General features: G+C 37.1%; 1 protein-coding gene across 1 annotated transcript in view; it reads right to left on the reverse strand.

Annotated features, from left to right (window-relative positions):
* Nucleotides 1-13,935, reverse strand: part of IQUB (IQ motif and ubiquitin domain containing) — a 56,057-nt gene extending 42,122 nt beyond the window's left edge. Inside the window, exons 1-6 of the mRNA XM_058529154.1 lie at nucleotides 13,844-13,935; nucleotides 8,056-8,476; nucleotides 5,347-5,481; nucleotides 1,891-2,052; nucleotides 1,632-1,804; nucleotides 1,258-1,413 (exon numbers count right to left, since the gene is read on the reverse strand). Coding sequence (XP_058385137.1) covers nucleotides 1,258-1,413; nucleotides 1,632-1,804; nucleotides 1,891-2,052; nucleotides 5,347-5,481; nucleotides 8,056-8,467 — 1,038 coding nt within the window. The 5' untranslated portion in view covers nucleotides 8,468-8,476; nucleotides 13,844-13,935. The remainder of the gene's footprint in view (nucleotides 1-1,257; nucleotides 1,414-1,631; nucleotides 1,805-1,890; nucleotides 2,053-5,346; nucleotides 5,482-8,055; nucleotides 8,477-13,843) is intronic.
* Between the last annotated feature and the right edge of the window lie 2,276 nt (nucleotides 13,936-16,211).

Below are 16,211 nucleotides of genomic sequence, written 5' to 3' on the forward strand. Positions count from 1 at the left end.
GATTACACTTAGAGCAAACACTTAGGAAATAACTCAAAAAATAATTTTAAAAAACAACAAAGTTATAATAAAAAAGACAACCCACAGGGCTGGCCTGGTGGCATAGTGGTTAAGTTCATGTGCTCTGCTCCAGCAGCCCAGGGTTCACAGGTTCGGATCCCGGGCATGGACCTACACAGATGTTAGCTCAGGGACAATCTTCCTCAGCAATAAATAAATAAATAAATAAATAAAAAGGCAGAGATTGTCAGACTGGGTAAAAAGACAAGATCCAATTATATGCCGTTTGTCTACAAGAGATAAACTGTAGATTCAAAGACTCAAATAGGTTCAAAGTAAAAGGACGAAAAAGATAGACCATGCAAACAATAACATAAAAGAGTTAGAGTGGCTATATTAATATCAGAGAAAAGAGACTTTAATACCCTTTTGGTTTCAATTAGTCTGGAAAGCTCCCTTGGTGATTATACTGTCACAACGATTAAGGCCAAGGGACACAGGAGACAAAGCTAATAAGGGCCAAAGGTAACATACAAAACCCCCAGGATTCCCTAAGGAAAAGGGAAGGATTAGGAGCATTTAGGATTCTGCTTCCTTATACTGGGAGGAGATTGGAGACAAAGACTGCTTTTACTACCAGTGCAACGTTACTCACATTGATAAAGATTCTCTCCTTAACCAAACTCTAATCAGCCTCCTCTGAGCTGTTTTTCAGCTAGGCCTCTACTTTTGGGCTTCTGTGTTCATCTCTGCATTTTCTAGTTTTAGCAAGAATCCTGCTAGGTCAGTTTAACCAGAATCCCCACCCTTGAGATCTGATCACCTTCAATATTTGATCAGGTTCCTTATCTTCCGCCACCCCCAAGTTAATGCCTCATGACGCTGGCTTGCCTTCAGCAAAAATCCTGTTAGGTTGATTTAGCCAGAATCCTCCCTTACTCTGATGTTTTCTCTTAATAATTTCCCATCCACTGACCACTACCCTGCTCCTTGGCTATAAATTCCCACTTTTCCTTGTTGTATTCTGAGTTGAGCCCGATCTCCCTTCCCTACTATAAAACTCCATTGTAGTGGCTCCTCTTAAATAAATTCTGCCTTATCATCTTTAACAAGTGTTAAAAATAATTTTTTCTTTAACAAGACTCATGTGAGTTCTTTTGCAAGCTAGTACGGCTCAGGGAAACATACACAGACTCACAGAACAATTGGCTCATACATTTAATTTTTAGTATTTACCCATAATAAAAGTTATCTTACCGCCTCTAATCTTTGAGCATGGTATTCTTCTGCTGAAAAATATTTTCCTGGTATTACTAGCTTATCAGTCATATTTGATACATATACACCAATTTTAGTCATCTGTGTGGATGTTGTATTTGTAGTTTGTTGGAACTTTTGTCTCTGAAAAACTGTCTAAAATAAAAACAAAAAGGTTTAAATAAATGTCCACTACATACATATATAAGTGAGTAAAGAGCATATTTCCCTACATATTTAAGTTAATTTTCTTAATTTAATTATTTTAATTGTCATATAATTTTTTAGAAGACTTCAATTTTAGAGATGTATACAGTACAGCATGTGTTGATTCTGTAGCTTCAAAAAGCTACATGGAAAAATAAAAATATTACCTGTGTATCCCTACACAATACATTATGTTTTTCAAGAATCTTTTTAGGTACAGTTTGTGTTCCAGCATTATGATATTCTATTCCTGTTATTTTATGTCTGAATCCACCAAGATATGGTTTGTGAAAGTCAGATTTTATAATCTCAACAGCTACCTCCTGGTACTGATCAATGCCTGAGGAGATAAAACCAAGACTGAATGAAAGTTCAACTACAAAGGAACTCTAAAATACTTTATCTAAAAAATATCAAATAACTAACCAGTTTGCACTCTGACAGTTATGATTTGAGAGACGTCATTTAATCCATCTATTCTTTTGATTGGATATCGATCTGGATGTGTAGAAAAGATTTCCACTTGTACAATATCCTGTGCCTTCACTCCATGTTGTAGTAGAGTCTCATTATTTTTAAGAATCATTCCTAAAAGAGATAAAATTATAAGAAGTGTTATGACAAAGAAATGAATATATGTACTCATTTCAAGGGGATAGAAAACATCAAAGGTGCTTACATGAACACATATTGTTTAATCATCAAATAGAGTATTGATGGTATCCTCCTCCTGCTGTTATGTTAGTACAGAAAACTCCACCATGGGAAAAATTAAGGGGGTACTCTTGAGCAAGAATTCAGCATTATAAGCAAAGCAAAGCTACAATTCTCAACTCATCAGAAATGTAAATATATATTAACCATGCAACTCTATAAACATTTAAAAATAAAAAAAACATATTCTATAATATGGGCAAAATCATATTCTAAACATTGACTCTCTAAAAAATCACAACGTGTTATATGTAAGTACAAGACATATCCATATCAAAGAAACTCTGATTATTTTAATACCCAACCCTCTCTCCAGTGCAGAAAAGTATCTACTCAGAATTCCAAAGAATCTCTTCCTTTTTGTTTCTATAATCAAAAATTCATATAAATTAATTCATGCCAAGGTGGAGTAAAGTCTCAGTTTTATGCTGGAAAAAGTGTACATCACCTTATTTTCATGTTGTATTGCTTCAACTTCTACCCTCCCCCACATTGGTTTATTCTATAAATTGACTCATTTTATTTCTCTATTTTAAGGCATACAAAAATATGTATAACGTTATTCAGTGCTGTTTTGTATCATGGAAACTTTATTGATAGAATCTATATCAATCTTCCAATGTACGGTCTTCCTAAACTATAATTAGAAATTTGAACAAAGCAAAGGTTTTGTTATACTCATTCTTAGAAATATATCAGATGCCACTAGTCTATTTTAGCTATGTTCAAGAAAGCACATTCAAAGATCTTTGCGTTTCAATTTCACAACCTAAATTCTTAATTTAAAAAACTAACATGAATGTTATATGGGTTTCATGATAGTTTGAATAATGGCCCCAAAATATATCCATGTCCTAATCCCCAGAAGCTATGAATGTTATCTTATATGGCAAAAATGACTGCAGATTTTATTAAATTAAGGATTTAGAGAAGGAGAGATTATCCTGGATTATCCAGGTGGGCCCTACATGTAAGCACGAGCACCTTATAACAGGAAGGAAGAGGGAGATTTGACTGCAGAGGAGAAGATGATATAACAGAAGCAGATAGAGATTTGAAGATGCAGTGCTACTGGCTTTGAAGATGGAGGATAGAGACCATGAGTCAATGAATGCAAGGAATACAACTCTAGAAGCTGGAAAAGAGAAGGAAGCAGATTCTCCCCAGAACCTCCAGGGGGAGAATGGCCCTGCTGATCTTTTGACTTTATCTGAGTGAAATTGATTTAGGATTTCTGGTCTTCAGAACTGTAAGAGACATAATGTGTTGTTTTAAGTTACTAAGCTTTTGGTTAATTGTTACAACGGCCATAGGAAACTAATACAGACTCCCAGAGCCCTGGTCATTTCTCTACTTGTTTTTATAGTAGGCTTAGTCCCGCCAAACTTGAACTCCAGTTCTAGTACTAGAAGAAAACACCTATCTTAAAGGGTGGTTGACATAGAATCAAGCCTGTTACCCAGTGGTGATGCCTGGTAATTACACATAAAGAAGAGGGGTCACGAAGTGCAAAGAACAGAGAGATTCTTAGGTACCACTGGCCAGCTACTCCAGTCTCAAAGCGCTCTCTCTTCTCCAGTTTTGAACTATATTTAAGTTCAGATTCTGCCACTTATTACCTGTGAATTTTCACAAGTTCTCCAAGCTTTAGTTTCCTTCTCTCAAAAAGGAGTTAATAATCATAATACCCACCTCAAAGGGTTCTTGTGCAGATTGTGATAATGTAAGCAGAACATTTTGTAGAATGAGTAGCACATAGTAAGTGCTCAATAATTGACTATCATCATCAACATGATCATTATTATTACTAATAATTATTTAAATTTTAGCTTTGTTTCCCCAACCAAGCTTTAATAATCAGTTATTTGAAAGCATCTTACTATTAGAGTAGATTCATTATAATAGTTTTCTAAAAATAATTTTGAAATTGTACTTCTCTGATTTGGCAAAGAGGAAGCACTTGATAGGTATGGCTTACTCCTTTTTAAGCACTTAGGATTTTCCCACAAAAAATGTTCTTATTTCCCTGGAAACTTTTTGTGGCATTTTGATAAGTTAATATCAAAATTTTTTATACTAAAACATTAGGATCTGTGCAGACATATTCTACAGAAACATTTATTTAGCTATGTTAGTCTGGTTAACTCTATCACAGTTACAAAGACTGCACCCTCTCATGACACAAGGCTAATATAAAGCGGGCTGCTCAATACTGCCCACAAAATATAAATAAACTTGAACATCATGGAATGAGAATTGACCTTGACATACACAAGACTGATAGACAAACGATTTTCAGTCCTTTTCGTATTCTATACATGCTCATTCATCATTTATTTTTTTCAACCTCATTTCCTTCCACTCCCCACATATAATCTACTTCCAGCCACTCTAAACTTCTTACCACTTTCCAAAAGTCCCAGCTTTTCTCGTCTCTTTGGCACTTAGCACAAGTATTATCACTTTTATTAAATGAAGCTTTCTAGAATCTCCCAGTGTCCCTCCTCCCTGTTCTCATAGCTTTTTGTGCATATCTCCATTAAAACATTTACACACTATGTGGTAACTATTGCATGCATCTTCTTCCTTACTAGTCTGTAAATAACTTGAGAATAGAGATTTGTTTCACGTTTTTTTACATCTTCAATTCTTAGCAATGTATTAAGAACAAAGTACGTCCTCAATAAAAATATCAGGGCACATTTTTATGCAAGGAATGAATGCAAAACCACAATATAATGTTCAAACACTAAATATGTTGAAATGGACAAGAAACAATTGTCTTTAGTTAAAAGCTGTGTTATTTTGAATACAAACATAGTTAATTCGACAAAGAACAGCATACCTCTCAGCATTATGAGATATAGTTCAGACTAATTTAATGTTCTTTAATGTTCCACCATTTTTAAAACATGTTTTAATTGTAAAGTTAATATCTTTTACAAAATGTCTTTTGAAAGCACTGTTATAGTTGTATGAAGATGTTCAAATATTGAAGGTGGTCTAAATATAATTTATTTTCATTAATATAGTTAAGTTTTGAAAACAAATTAAACATTTGAATTTTACAACAACATAAAAAAGATAGTTGAACAAGTCAAAGATCTTGATAATTTAAACGTCAAAACTAAAGAAGCCTCGATACGTTTTATTAACCTTCAAGCTTACCTGAACATCTTATCTGCAATACATCAGGTGGGACACTTAATAAGGATGAAAAATGATCCTTGAGGTATTTAAAAATGGTGTCAATTTTAAAAGGCATTACAATTTCCTGGCCCACAGGAAGAAGTACAACTTTTACTGTAGATAAAAGAGAAAAGAAAGAATCGTAGTCAAAAGCAAGAGTCAGCAACCCAGTCCACAAGCAGATGGAGAATCATGGGACAATTTTTAACCACACAGCATGCAGGTTGCTTCTGCCACGTTCCCCCACTGCGCCTCCACGATAAGAGATACTGTCCATTTTCTATGAGAAGCAACCAATATTCAGTTGCAAACTTTTGCTTTGAAAATCAGTCTAGAATCTCAAGAATTAGCATCAATGGTCAACACTTGCTTTCCGAACTCCAGCCCCAAGTTCAGATCTCTCTTCCATTCCCTGCTATGAGGATCAGCACAGGTTCGGTTTACCTCCTCACTCAGAACAGTACAAGAATTAGGAAATAAAACTAAATTGCTTTTAAAGATTCCCAATATCTGGTATATATTACTAAGATGTTACATAGGAAACATCTCAGAAAACTAAGCATTTTTGTGTAGTGAGTGTTGGAAAGGGACACCCTGAGACCAGAGGGTGTCCCTAAACTTAGAAATGTGCATGCTTTGATTACATATTGGCATCACACGTCAGTAAATCAGTGTGTATTCATGAAGTTAAGAAAAACTAATACGGAAATTTTCAAAGAAAGTTTTCTTTGACCTTGCAACTATAAAAGATATCTACTACTAAGTCCATGCTTCTTCCCATAATTGATTTATGTCTATAGTTGTCAAAATGCAAAACAGAAAATCACTGTTTATTACCAATATCTGGAATAACTACCTAAAAATCTACTTTTCACAAAAATGGACATTATGTGGCTCACTTCCCACTCTACAAAATAGAAATCAAGACCCTCAAAATGTTAAAAATAAAGAAAAACTGTTACTATAAAACGGTTATCTATTCATAAATTATATGAAGGAAATATAGTATTTAAAAACTAATTATTAGGGGGTAAACTTTTTTCTTTTACATCTACAGATTTTAAATTTTAAAGGAGAAAATGTAATAAGTAAGATGGAATATAGAGTGTACACTGTGGGCCAAAAATGTTTTGTATATTTCTAGATGCCTGACATGACAGTTTTCATAAAGCTAAATGAGACATTTATCAATAATCCCATGATGAAATTGAACTAGGCACTCGATGCTAAGGGTTCTTTGAGTTTGTTAAAACTTGTTTTCACAGTTCTCTATCAACAAGGAGAACACTTTCACAGATGTTAAATTATCAGAAGGCTATTTTAGTTGTTTTATGCATTCAAAATTCTATAATTAATATATTTTAAAATTTTCATAGCAGTGACTTCCTAAGCTTTGGGAAGGGGAGATGCATTACGGAATTTGTGTGCCTCAGGAAGTAGAGGCCCAAGACAACTTTTTTAAATCACCAAGTGTTTGTTATAAGCTACAATATCAGGGAATCACAGAAATACGAAAAAATAGAGCCCAAATTTACACTGAATCATGAAATTGGAAGATAACAGCTTCAGTTAGGTATAATTGGGCTTGATTAATTTCTTCTCCTTCCTCCTTTTTATTCTTTAACTTGTATGGACACACCACACAAGGGTAAGCTACCCCACTGGATTCAAAAGCTACATTTTACTAGCCAAACTAAGCTTCTGTTATTGCTGTTAAATGATGGCTCACGTTCTCTACTCTGTGGATGGACACTCTCTCAAAACTGATGGACAACAGGGAGACGGAGCAGTCAGCTAACCACGCAAGTCAAATGGTTCTCTGTGAAACCACTTTGTTGCTGTTCCCCTCTGCTTTGTTACCAACAATGAAGTAATAACTCCTACATGCCATCGACATTATGTCTTTAAAATTAACCAATAATGAAAGACAACAATGATTTTTCTGAAGTTAAATATAAGGTTAACACTAAGCAGAAATATGGAAATACGTAAAAGCAATAAGATATATGGAATGAGCACTGGATATGAAAATAGAAAATCTGGAATCAAGTTCCCATGCCACCTCTTGCTAGCTATGTAAAATGAGTTCCAAAGTGGCATGCAAAAGAGTTACAATTATACTCAAGAATTTGTCTACTGTTTTCCAAGGTCCCTAAACATTTTAAAAGCTACTTTATTTGGGAAAAACAGATAAATACCAACTTAAAATTTAATGATGTTCATTTATTTAGGGAGAATAGATACTGCAGAATAGAGAAGCTGCACAGATAATTAAGAGATTCAAGTGGTGTAGCTACAGAAGTTTAGAGGATAAGGGAAAGTAATATCAAACATAAAATAAATCTTCGAGCAAAAACAAACAAGAAAAAGCACTCATTCTTCAAAATGAGGAAAAGAAGGGGCCAACTCGGCGGTGTAATGGTTAAGTTCACGTGCTCTGCTTTGGCGGCCCAGGGTTTGTGGGTTCAGAACCCAGGCACAGACCGACGCACCACTCGTCAAGCCATGCTGTAGTGGCGACCCACATACGAAATAGAGGAGGACTGGCACAGACAGATGTTAGCTCAGGGACAATCTTCCTCGAGCAAAAAGAGGAAGATTGCCAACAGATGTTAGCTCAGGGGTCAGTCTTCCTCACACACAACGAAAAAAGAGGAAAAGAAATATCCTGTCTTCCCTAGGTAATACCTGTTGCTAAAGAATCTTTCATTGATGTTTTCAGAGATTCCTTTATAGCCTTTATTTTATCCAGAAATGTCAGAGAACCATCATTTGAATACTGTTTGGCGGACTGCATTGCACTATCAGAATTAATTAGATACGGCTTTTCATGACTTGGAGAATATGAAACAAGTTCGGGTGACATAACCTCTTCCGAGGCCTGTTCTTTATCCCTTAGTTCCAGGCTTGAAGAGCTCTGGCCACTCCGTTCCTCAACACCAGATGGTTCTAATTCAGATTCATGGTCTCCAGTTTGATTTGACTCTGGATGCTCTTCTGAGGAAACTGGAATATTGATAGTCTCAAAAGCATCTTCACTTTCTTCTGATGCATCAACAACATTCTGAGCACTAAATTCTTCCTCCTCCTGATCAGACATTTTCCTGAACTGAAAAAAATAAATACATTTACTACACATAAAAATTTCTACACCAAATATCAAATTCATTGCTGGTTTACAGTTACATTCATAATATACTACAATGTTGCTCATTATTTTTTAAAATATTAATTATCCTAGAAATGGTATCAGGTAAAACATTGGTGAATTTTTAATAAAAACACCACAGAAAGTAAAAATATGTACCAAAAAGATAACCTCAGAACACAACAAATTTGAGATTAATCTTCTCTGAAAAATATTTTGAAAAATATTTTAAAATATATTTTCATCTCTTCCTTATTCAATGAACAATGCCTTGTGAAAGAAGGACTTTTTGAATAACTTTTTTTCTAAATACAAAACTAACACGGGATTTATCCCTCTGGCATTACAACTGGTTAGAAGCTCCAAGGAACTTACCAACTCAGCAGCAACTGTATCCTAGATAGGACACACTCTTTGTAGCAGCTTTGCTCTCACAAATTGTAGCAGAGGTCCCCACTGACCTCTGCCCCACAGAACAAACACATCAACAAACAAACATGGGTTGATCTTGGAGGTGACTAGGGTCTGAGCTACAGCAAGATCTTTGGCTTGGGAGATGGTGTGACAGCATCCAGGAGCTTGGGCCAGGTGGGCTAGGGCAGCCCAGAGCCAAGCTGCAGAGGTAGGAGCTAGATCAGAGCATTAAGGAGCCAGTACCTATAGCAGCTGGCAGCCAGGAAGCGGGGATAGAGGAAGTGGCCTTAAGGTCCATTTCTGTGGCAACAACGGGGAAGATTAAAATTTGGAACAGTAGTGAGGTGGGAAAGCTGTGTTTGGGACTTCCACTCCAAGCACAAATCCTTATGGAGAAAAAAGTTAACCTCAGTCAGTGAAGTTCTCTGGCTACTAGATGACAAATTTCAAAAAAAAAAAGGAATATCTGGAATAAAAATATATACTTGCTGAATTCAATGAATATAGCATTAGAGTTGAAGATTAACTGGAAGATAAAAAGATTTTATATAGAATGCTGCAAAGAGATAAGGATATGAAAAATATGAGAGATTAAGAGACATGAAAAACAGAAAAAGAAAGTCTAGCATATTTTTCTGCTAAGGATATATCTTTGCTGTGAGCTAAGAATGATTTTGTATTGTTAAAATAAAAAACAACAAAGAATATGCAATAGAGACTGTATGTGGCCTGTGAAGCCCTTTTCAGAAAAAGTCTGCCAGTCCCTGATCTAGCATGTGTCAAATTGGAATCCCAGAAGAAAACAGAAAGATGGAAGAGAGGAAATATTTTAAAAGGTAATGGCTGAGAAGTTTTCAAAACTAAGAAAAATATGGATCCAGAGATCCAGGAAACACAACATAAATATATACCTAACGGATAAATAAAAATAATTCATAGCCATCCACATTGTAATTAAATTACAGAATAACAAAGAGAAGGTCTGGAAAGCAAACTGTGATAAAGGACATATCACCTACTGTTTTGAATCATATTAATTTGCTGACATTAATACAAAGAAAACTAAAATTACTGCAGATTTCTCATCAGAAACATAGAAGCCGAGGCAAAAATCGACTAATTAAAAGAAGACAACTATCAACTTAGAATTGTGCACCCAGCAAGATTATCTTTCAAGAAAGAAAACAGAAACATTTAAAATAAGTTACCACTAAGATATCTGCTCTAAAGGATATACTTGAAGAGGGAGGAAATGGGCCCAGTGGAAGTCTCGAGTGCACAAAGGAAAGGCAAACAAATCAGAAACACATGGGTAAACCCAAACAAATAGTGTCAACACAAAATAGTAGTAGAAAACTGAAATGTTAAACAATAATAATATGTAATTGGGAAGAGAAAGATAAGAATAAACTATTCTCAAATCCTTATAATGTTTACAAAATTGAGGGATATGATATTCTTAACCCTAGACTTTGCTAAATATGAATAGTTAAATTTCAAGTACAACCAATAAAAGAACTGAAAGTTTTAAAATTCCAAAACAATAAAGAGAAAAAAAGTGAAATGCGAAAAAAAAGAACAAAAATTGAATTTTTAAAAAGTTCAAGGAATCTCTTTAGGCTCTCACCCACAAAAAAATCTTCCTTTTGGTTCTTTTTCTCCCATAACAGAGCTTAATGGCCTGATTAGAAAGAAAGTATCATAAGGAAGCCCTAACTCCTAGCAACATACTCATCTGCGCTTTTTGAAGAGTCTGAGGTAGTTTTTGTTTCTCTCTGGTGGGTCATCATTTCCTCAAAATGGTCTGGGTAGCATCTTTTAAAACAGCAACAGTAATAACATCAAGAACTTCTGCTATTCAAAAAACACAACTAGAAGAATAAAAAGACAAACCATAGACTGGGAGATAACTTTTTTGCAAAACTCATATCTGATAAAAGATTGTATCCAGAATATACAGGAAACTCTCAAAACTCAATAATAAGAAAAAAAATGAGTAAAGGATTTAAACAGACATGTCACCAAAGAATATAAACAGAAGGCAAATAAGCAGTGCCAGGACTAGGTGGAGGCAAAGGCAGCCCCCGTACTGCTCTACACTTGGACTTGCACCTGAGAAGAAATGCCTCCTGAAATTCTGGACCTGCTTGCCTCAATTGCCTCACTCTAGTCCCGGCCCTGAGAACAAGCACATGAAACGACGCTCAATATCATTAGTCATTAGAGAACGCAACTTCAAATCACAACGAGAGTCCGCTACACACCTATAAGAATAGTTAAAATATTTTTTTTAGGCCAACAATACCAAGTGCTGGTGAGCGTGAAGACAAGTGGAGCTCTTATACCCTGATAGTGGAAATGAAAATTGGTACAACATTGGGATAATTGTTTTCTTATAAAATTAAACATACATTATTTTATGTATGTTTACATAAAATGGGTCATACATTATCATATGACCCAGCAATCTGTGTCCTTTACCCAAGTGGCATGAAAAACTACATTCACAGAAAACCTGTACACAGAGGCTTATAAAGGCTTTGTTCTTAATCACTCAAGACTGGAAACAACACAAATGTTTCTTAGTTGAGGAATGGATATGTTACTGAACGCAAACACAGGTTTTTTTTACCAGCCACACAAGAGAGCCAAACAAAACCTGGAACGCCAGGCTTACGGCAAGGAAAGGGGTTTATTTTGGGTGACATCAGCAGGGAGGCCAGAGTCAGCCAGAGTCAGCCCTCAAATTCATCTCCTCGAAAGTTGGGACACAAGGGTTTTTAAAGGTTGTGAGGAATGCAGCAGCTTGTAGGGAGCAGGAGCCTGTGGCCTTGCTGGTTGGTACTCTCCCTCCAGCCTACATTTGGCCTTGTGAGGCTGCTTGCAGTGGGGAGGATGGCAAGATAAGGGAATCCAGAGGTGGGTGTCCTTGGTTGTCTGCCTCCATGATGGGTGATGGATTCTGGCACCCGGAAGCTGACCACCTGGGGTCTGGGAAGCTTCAGCTTCTTGATATACTCTGGATATCAGTTTCCCTGTAACAAACCTCAAGAACCCATAATTAGCCAAAACTTCAGTGTGAGCCCAGAGTGAGGCCACCTGGGCTTTTAACAATTTGTAACTTCTACTTACTGTGGTAGTGTGTGTGGGGTGGGGTGGGGTGGATACAAAGCTTAAAGAAACCAATATTTACATATGAATGTAACTAGAGAAGCAGGGAAGGGGATGGGTGTTTTGGGTTTTAACCCCATATATGCCGGGTTTAACGTAGGGGAACAGATATCAGGGCCAGCATCAGATACACATACTATTTTTACATTTATAAAATGGAATACTACTCACCAATAGAAAGGAATAAACTATTGATACACATAACAACATAGATGAATCTCAAATCAATTATGCTAAGTGAAGAAGCCAATTCTAAAGGCATGATTCAATTAAGTGAAAAAGCAAAGTTGTTGGTTCACAACCTTTAGAGTTCCTTGGGTGAAATCTGAAACTGCACCCTGTACATGGAGGGCAAGGAGAGTCTGAAGAAAGAGGCAAACCACTCTAGACTCGTAGGTGGCAGGTTTACTAAGCAAGGGGACTTACTATGAGGCTTGTCTTCCACAGCTGCGAGACAATAGATCTCTGCACCCACCCACCAGAATCTTGAGTTTATACAGAGGCCTTAACTGGGTTCAGCCACATATACAGTTCAGATGGTCTCAATAACACATTACTCTCTCAAGGCTCAGTCCTTGAAGCCCATCCTAGTACAGGAACAGTGGGTAGAAGGTACCCACATTCCCAGGACAAGGGAGGGGGTAAGGAGCCTCCCACTGCCCCACCCAGTTCATGGGTGAACCAGCAGTCACGTCCTCTGGATGACCTCCTCCAACAAAAGCACAGACCAGTATGTGCAATGTTACAGGTACAACTACGTATTTGTACACGCATAGAATACCTCTAGAAGGTAACTTTTTCTTTTTTTTTTTTTTTTTTTTTTGTGAGGAGATCAGCCCTGAGCTAACATCCGCCAATCCTCCTCTTTTTTTTGCTGAGGAAGACGGCCCTGGGCTAACATCGGTGCCCATCTTCCTCCACTTTATATGGGACGCCGCCACAGCATGGCCTACCAAGCAGTGCGTCGGTGCGCGCCCGGGATCCGAACCAGCAAACCCCGGGCCGCCGCAGCGGAGCGCGCGCACTTAACCGCTTGCGCCACCGGGCCGGCCCCGGTAACTTTTTCTTTTTATGTATTGTCTATCCAAACTTAAATGTTTTAATCTTAAAAAAATTGTTTAAAAAGAAAAAAGTCTCTATTATGATTGCATACAAAAAAAGTCCCCCTTTCACCTACCATGCATAATTTCATTGCTATATCTAGAATGTTCTAGATATCTAGTGTAAGTAGTAAGACGGGGATCCAGTTTTGCCTTCTACCAAATAGACCTGCTAAGTTTTTTAAGAGGCACAGCGAAGACCGTGGGTGGAGAGGAGTGAGAATGCCAGTGAAGAAGGTCGGAAAGCCCTCTGTTTACTCAAGACTGAAAATGCTCACCATGGATGGCTAAAGGTTTTCTAATGCCAGATCTGGGTTACACACACAGATGGTCTTGCTTCTGCACTATTACTGTGATAAGCATTCGGAGTGAGCGGTCCTCCAGGTACACCTCCTAGCTTGATGCTGTGGCTTCTGAATCCCAAATCAGAGAAAAGGAGACAGAAAAGGAACCAAGAAAGATGGGATGCTTTGCACGGTTTTTTTAAAGTAAAGGTGGAACACTCTCGAGCGGTCAAGCAGTCCCCAGAGCCCAGGGGATCAGCGCCCCGCACGGAGTCCTCGGAGTCTAGCGCCGCAGTCACTGGCTCAAGGCCGGTCTAAGCCTCGGGCCAGGAGAGGGCAGCCAGAACCTGTCCTCCTACCTGACTAAGAAACGCAGCTACTCGGGTCGAAGCGGTTTCTCCGGCTCTTAGGAAGCAGCGTCCCACTCGCCGGATTCTCTGTTGCCGGCCGTATCCTAGCAACGGCCCTGACGCCACCTCCTCCCAACCCGGCACAGCGGCCGCGAGAAGGGGCGGGGCCCGCGCTGAAAAGGAGCACGGCGGAGGGGAGGGGCGGAGCCGGGGGGCGAGGGCGGGGAGAAGAAAGGAGACAGAGGAGGGCGGGGCGAAGAAATGAGGCAGAGGAGGGCGGGGAGAGGTGGCGGAGAAGGTAGTACCTGCCTCTTACCTCGATTGGCAAGTGAATCGGTAGCTAACCACTTACCAAGATCCCTTTTACATTCGTAACAGGGTACGGTTCTCCAAACCAAACACTGATAGCAGTTTGCGCTTGTAGCTATAAAAAGTCAGGATTAGAGAAAATGTGAATACGAAGTAAGAGTTAAGACCTTGACAAAGGAGAACCCAGTTGTACAACAGTAGGTGCCTACTTGCTTTTGCTAAATTTAGAACTTGGCTCTTAGCTTCCTGGCAGCCAAAGAGAAAAGGCAGACAGGAGCTGTTAAATAACTCCTCTTTAAATCACGAGAAGCAAAGCTTTTGTTAATCACTGAATTATAAAGATATTTTTATATCACTATAAATTCTTTAAACTGAGAAGATTTTTAAAGACGCACATATTATTAGGGGAAAGAATCAATTATGTTCCTATTGTAAATGTAGTAGCACACTTTTTGTGGCTTCATAATAATAGCTAACATTTATTATTATTTGTTACTAAGCACTTAACTTATATTTCTAATTTAATCCTTACAGTGATCTTATTAAGGAAGAACTGTGATTAGCCCCATTTTACAAATGAGGAAACTCTCGTTTAGTGGGGTAGCCAGGATTAAACCCAAGCAGTCTGACTCCAGGCCCTCGATTTTAAACCACCATTCTATGCTACTGTGTTTAATTTAACACCCTTTGATATTTAAAAAGGATGTAAGATTAAGTAATAAAATTAAAATTTTTGTTATGTATAATACGGGTCCATTCCTCCTTCATAACGTTCAATGTCTTCACTCCTTTATACCTTTCCCCTGAAATTGCATTCTCATCTCCCCAATAACTTCCTAATGTCCAATGTCATTTTTTCAGTTTTCATTCCATTTTAAAAGACATTTCTTACTAGAACAATGTAAAATTTTTAATGTTCTCAGATAAAATTGGCTTTAATAATGGTTTTTTTAAAAAGCAAATGCATTTAAATGACTTCATGAATCCATATATTCATGGAGAACAGAGAAAAGGGGGAAAAAGGGAATACAGATAACCACTAGGGTTAGTCTTTCACGGGTGAGCCAGGTGTGATTGGAGGTTTACAGACAAGTTCTTCCAAACACTCCCCCACTCCCATCTCCAAAATCATAATGTATCTTAAATTTTACTAGTAATGAGAATTCCATTGGTTTTAAACACTTACTTTTCTGGGTTTCCTCTTTAAAATTTATCATTCACTGTCATCCGTAGTAGGGACTGTAAAAAAACTAGATTTAGGCATAGAGGCAGGAGATGGAGGGAAGAAACCCAGTGGTAGAGAACTTCAAGTACTTCCCAGCATTAAATGTGACTTGATACCCACTATATGTTCACATTTTATTTATAGTTTGCTATGGAGATGATCTTGTACAACTTAGTCTTACAATATGAGCCTAACTTAATTGGTAGGCTTCCCAGGTAGTCTATGCAGGTTGGAAAGGTTATTAACACATCCAAATCACATATGCATACGTTTACACACACAAATATATAGTTGTTTCGTTCTACAAAATCAATGTAAATGCAAGCTGAAAACAACCAATAGGAAAAAGACTCTCAGTTCTGAAAGTAAAAAAGTAATTTTAAAATATCATTTTCCATTTTACTTTTCATGATAAACTTATGCATTTTCTCAGGATTTATTGACCAAAATGACTTATCTTTATTTCTCATGAAACATCTACCTTTATTTATCTCAGCATTTATTTATATAATAAACATTTCTTTTAATGTGCTTTTATTTTTACAAAGATGCCACCTAGTGGCTTTATGAAATCAAGCATTTCAAAATATTTCCCATTGTTACCTCAGGCTAAAATGTATTTTGATATAAATGAATGAATTAGAAAAAAATTAGAAGAATAATGTAGAAAACCAAAGACTTGAAAATTATGCTTTGGAATTATCTATATGGATTAAATTTGTTTTACAATACCTCTGTGAGATCGTTAAGAGACTGGAAATACAGAACCATAGTCTCTTTTCTGAAACCTTAAGGGACAGATGTGTTTGAAATTCAGAATTTTTCAGATTTTTGAAAGGTAAT

The sequence above is a fragment of the Diceros bicornis genome, chromosome 3 (assembly GCF_020826845.1).
Source record: "Diceros bicornis minor isolate mBicDic1 chromosome 3, mDicBic1.mat.cur, whole genome shotgun sequence".
NCBI lineage: Eukaryota > Metazoa > Chordata > Mammalia > Perissodactyla > Rhinocerotidae > Diceros > Diceros bicornis.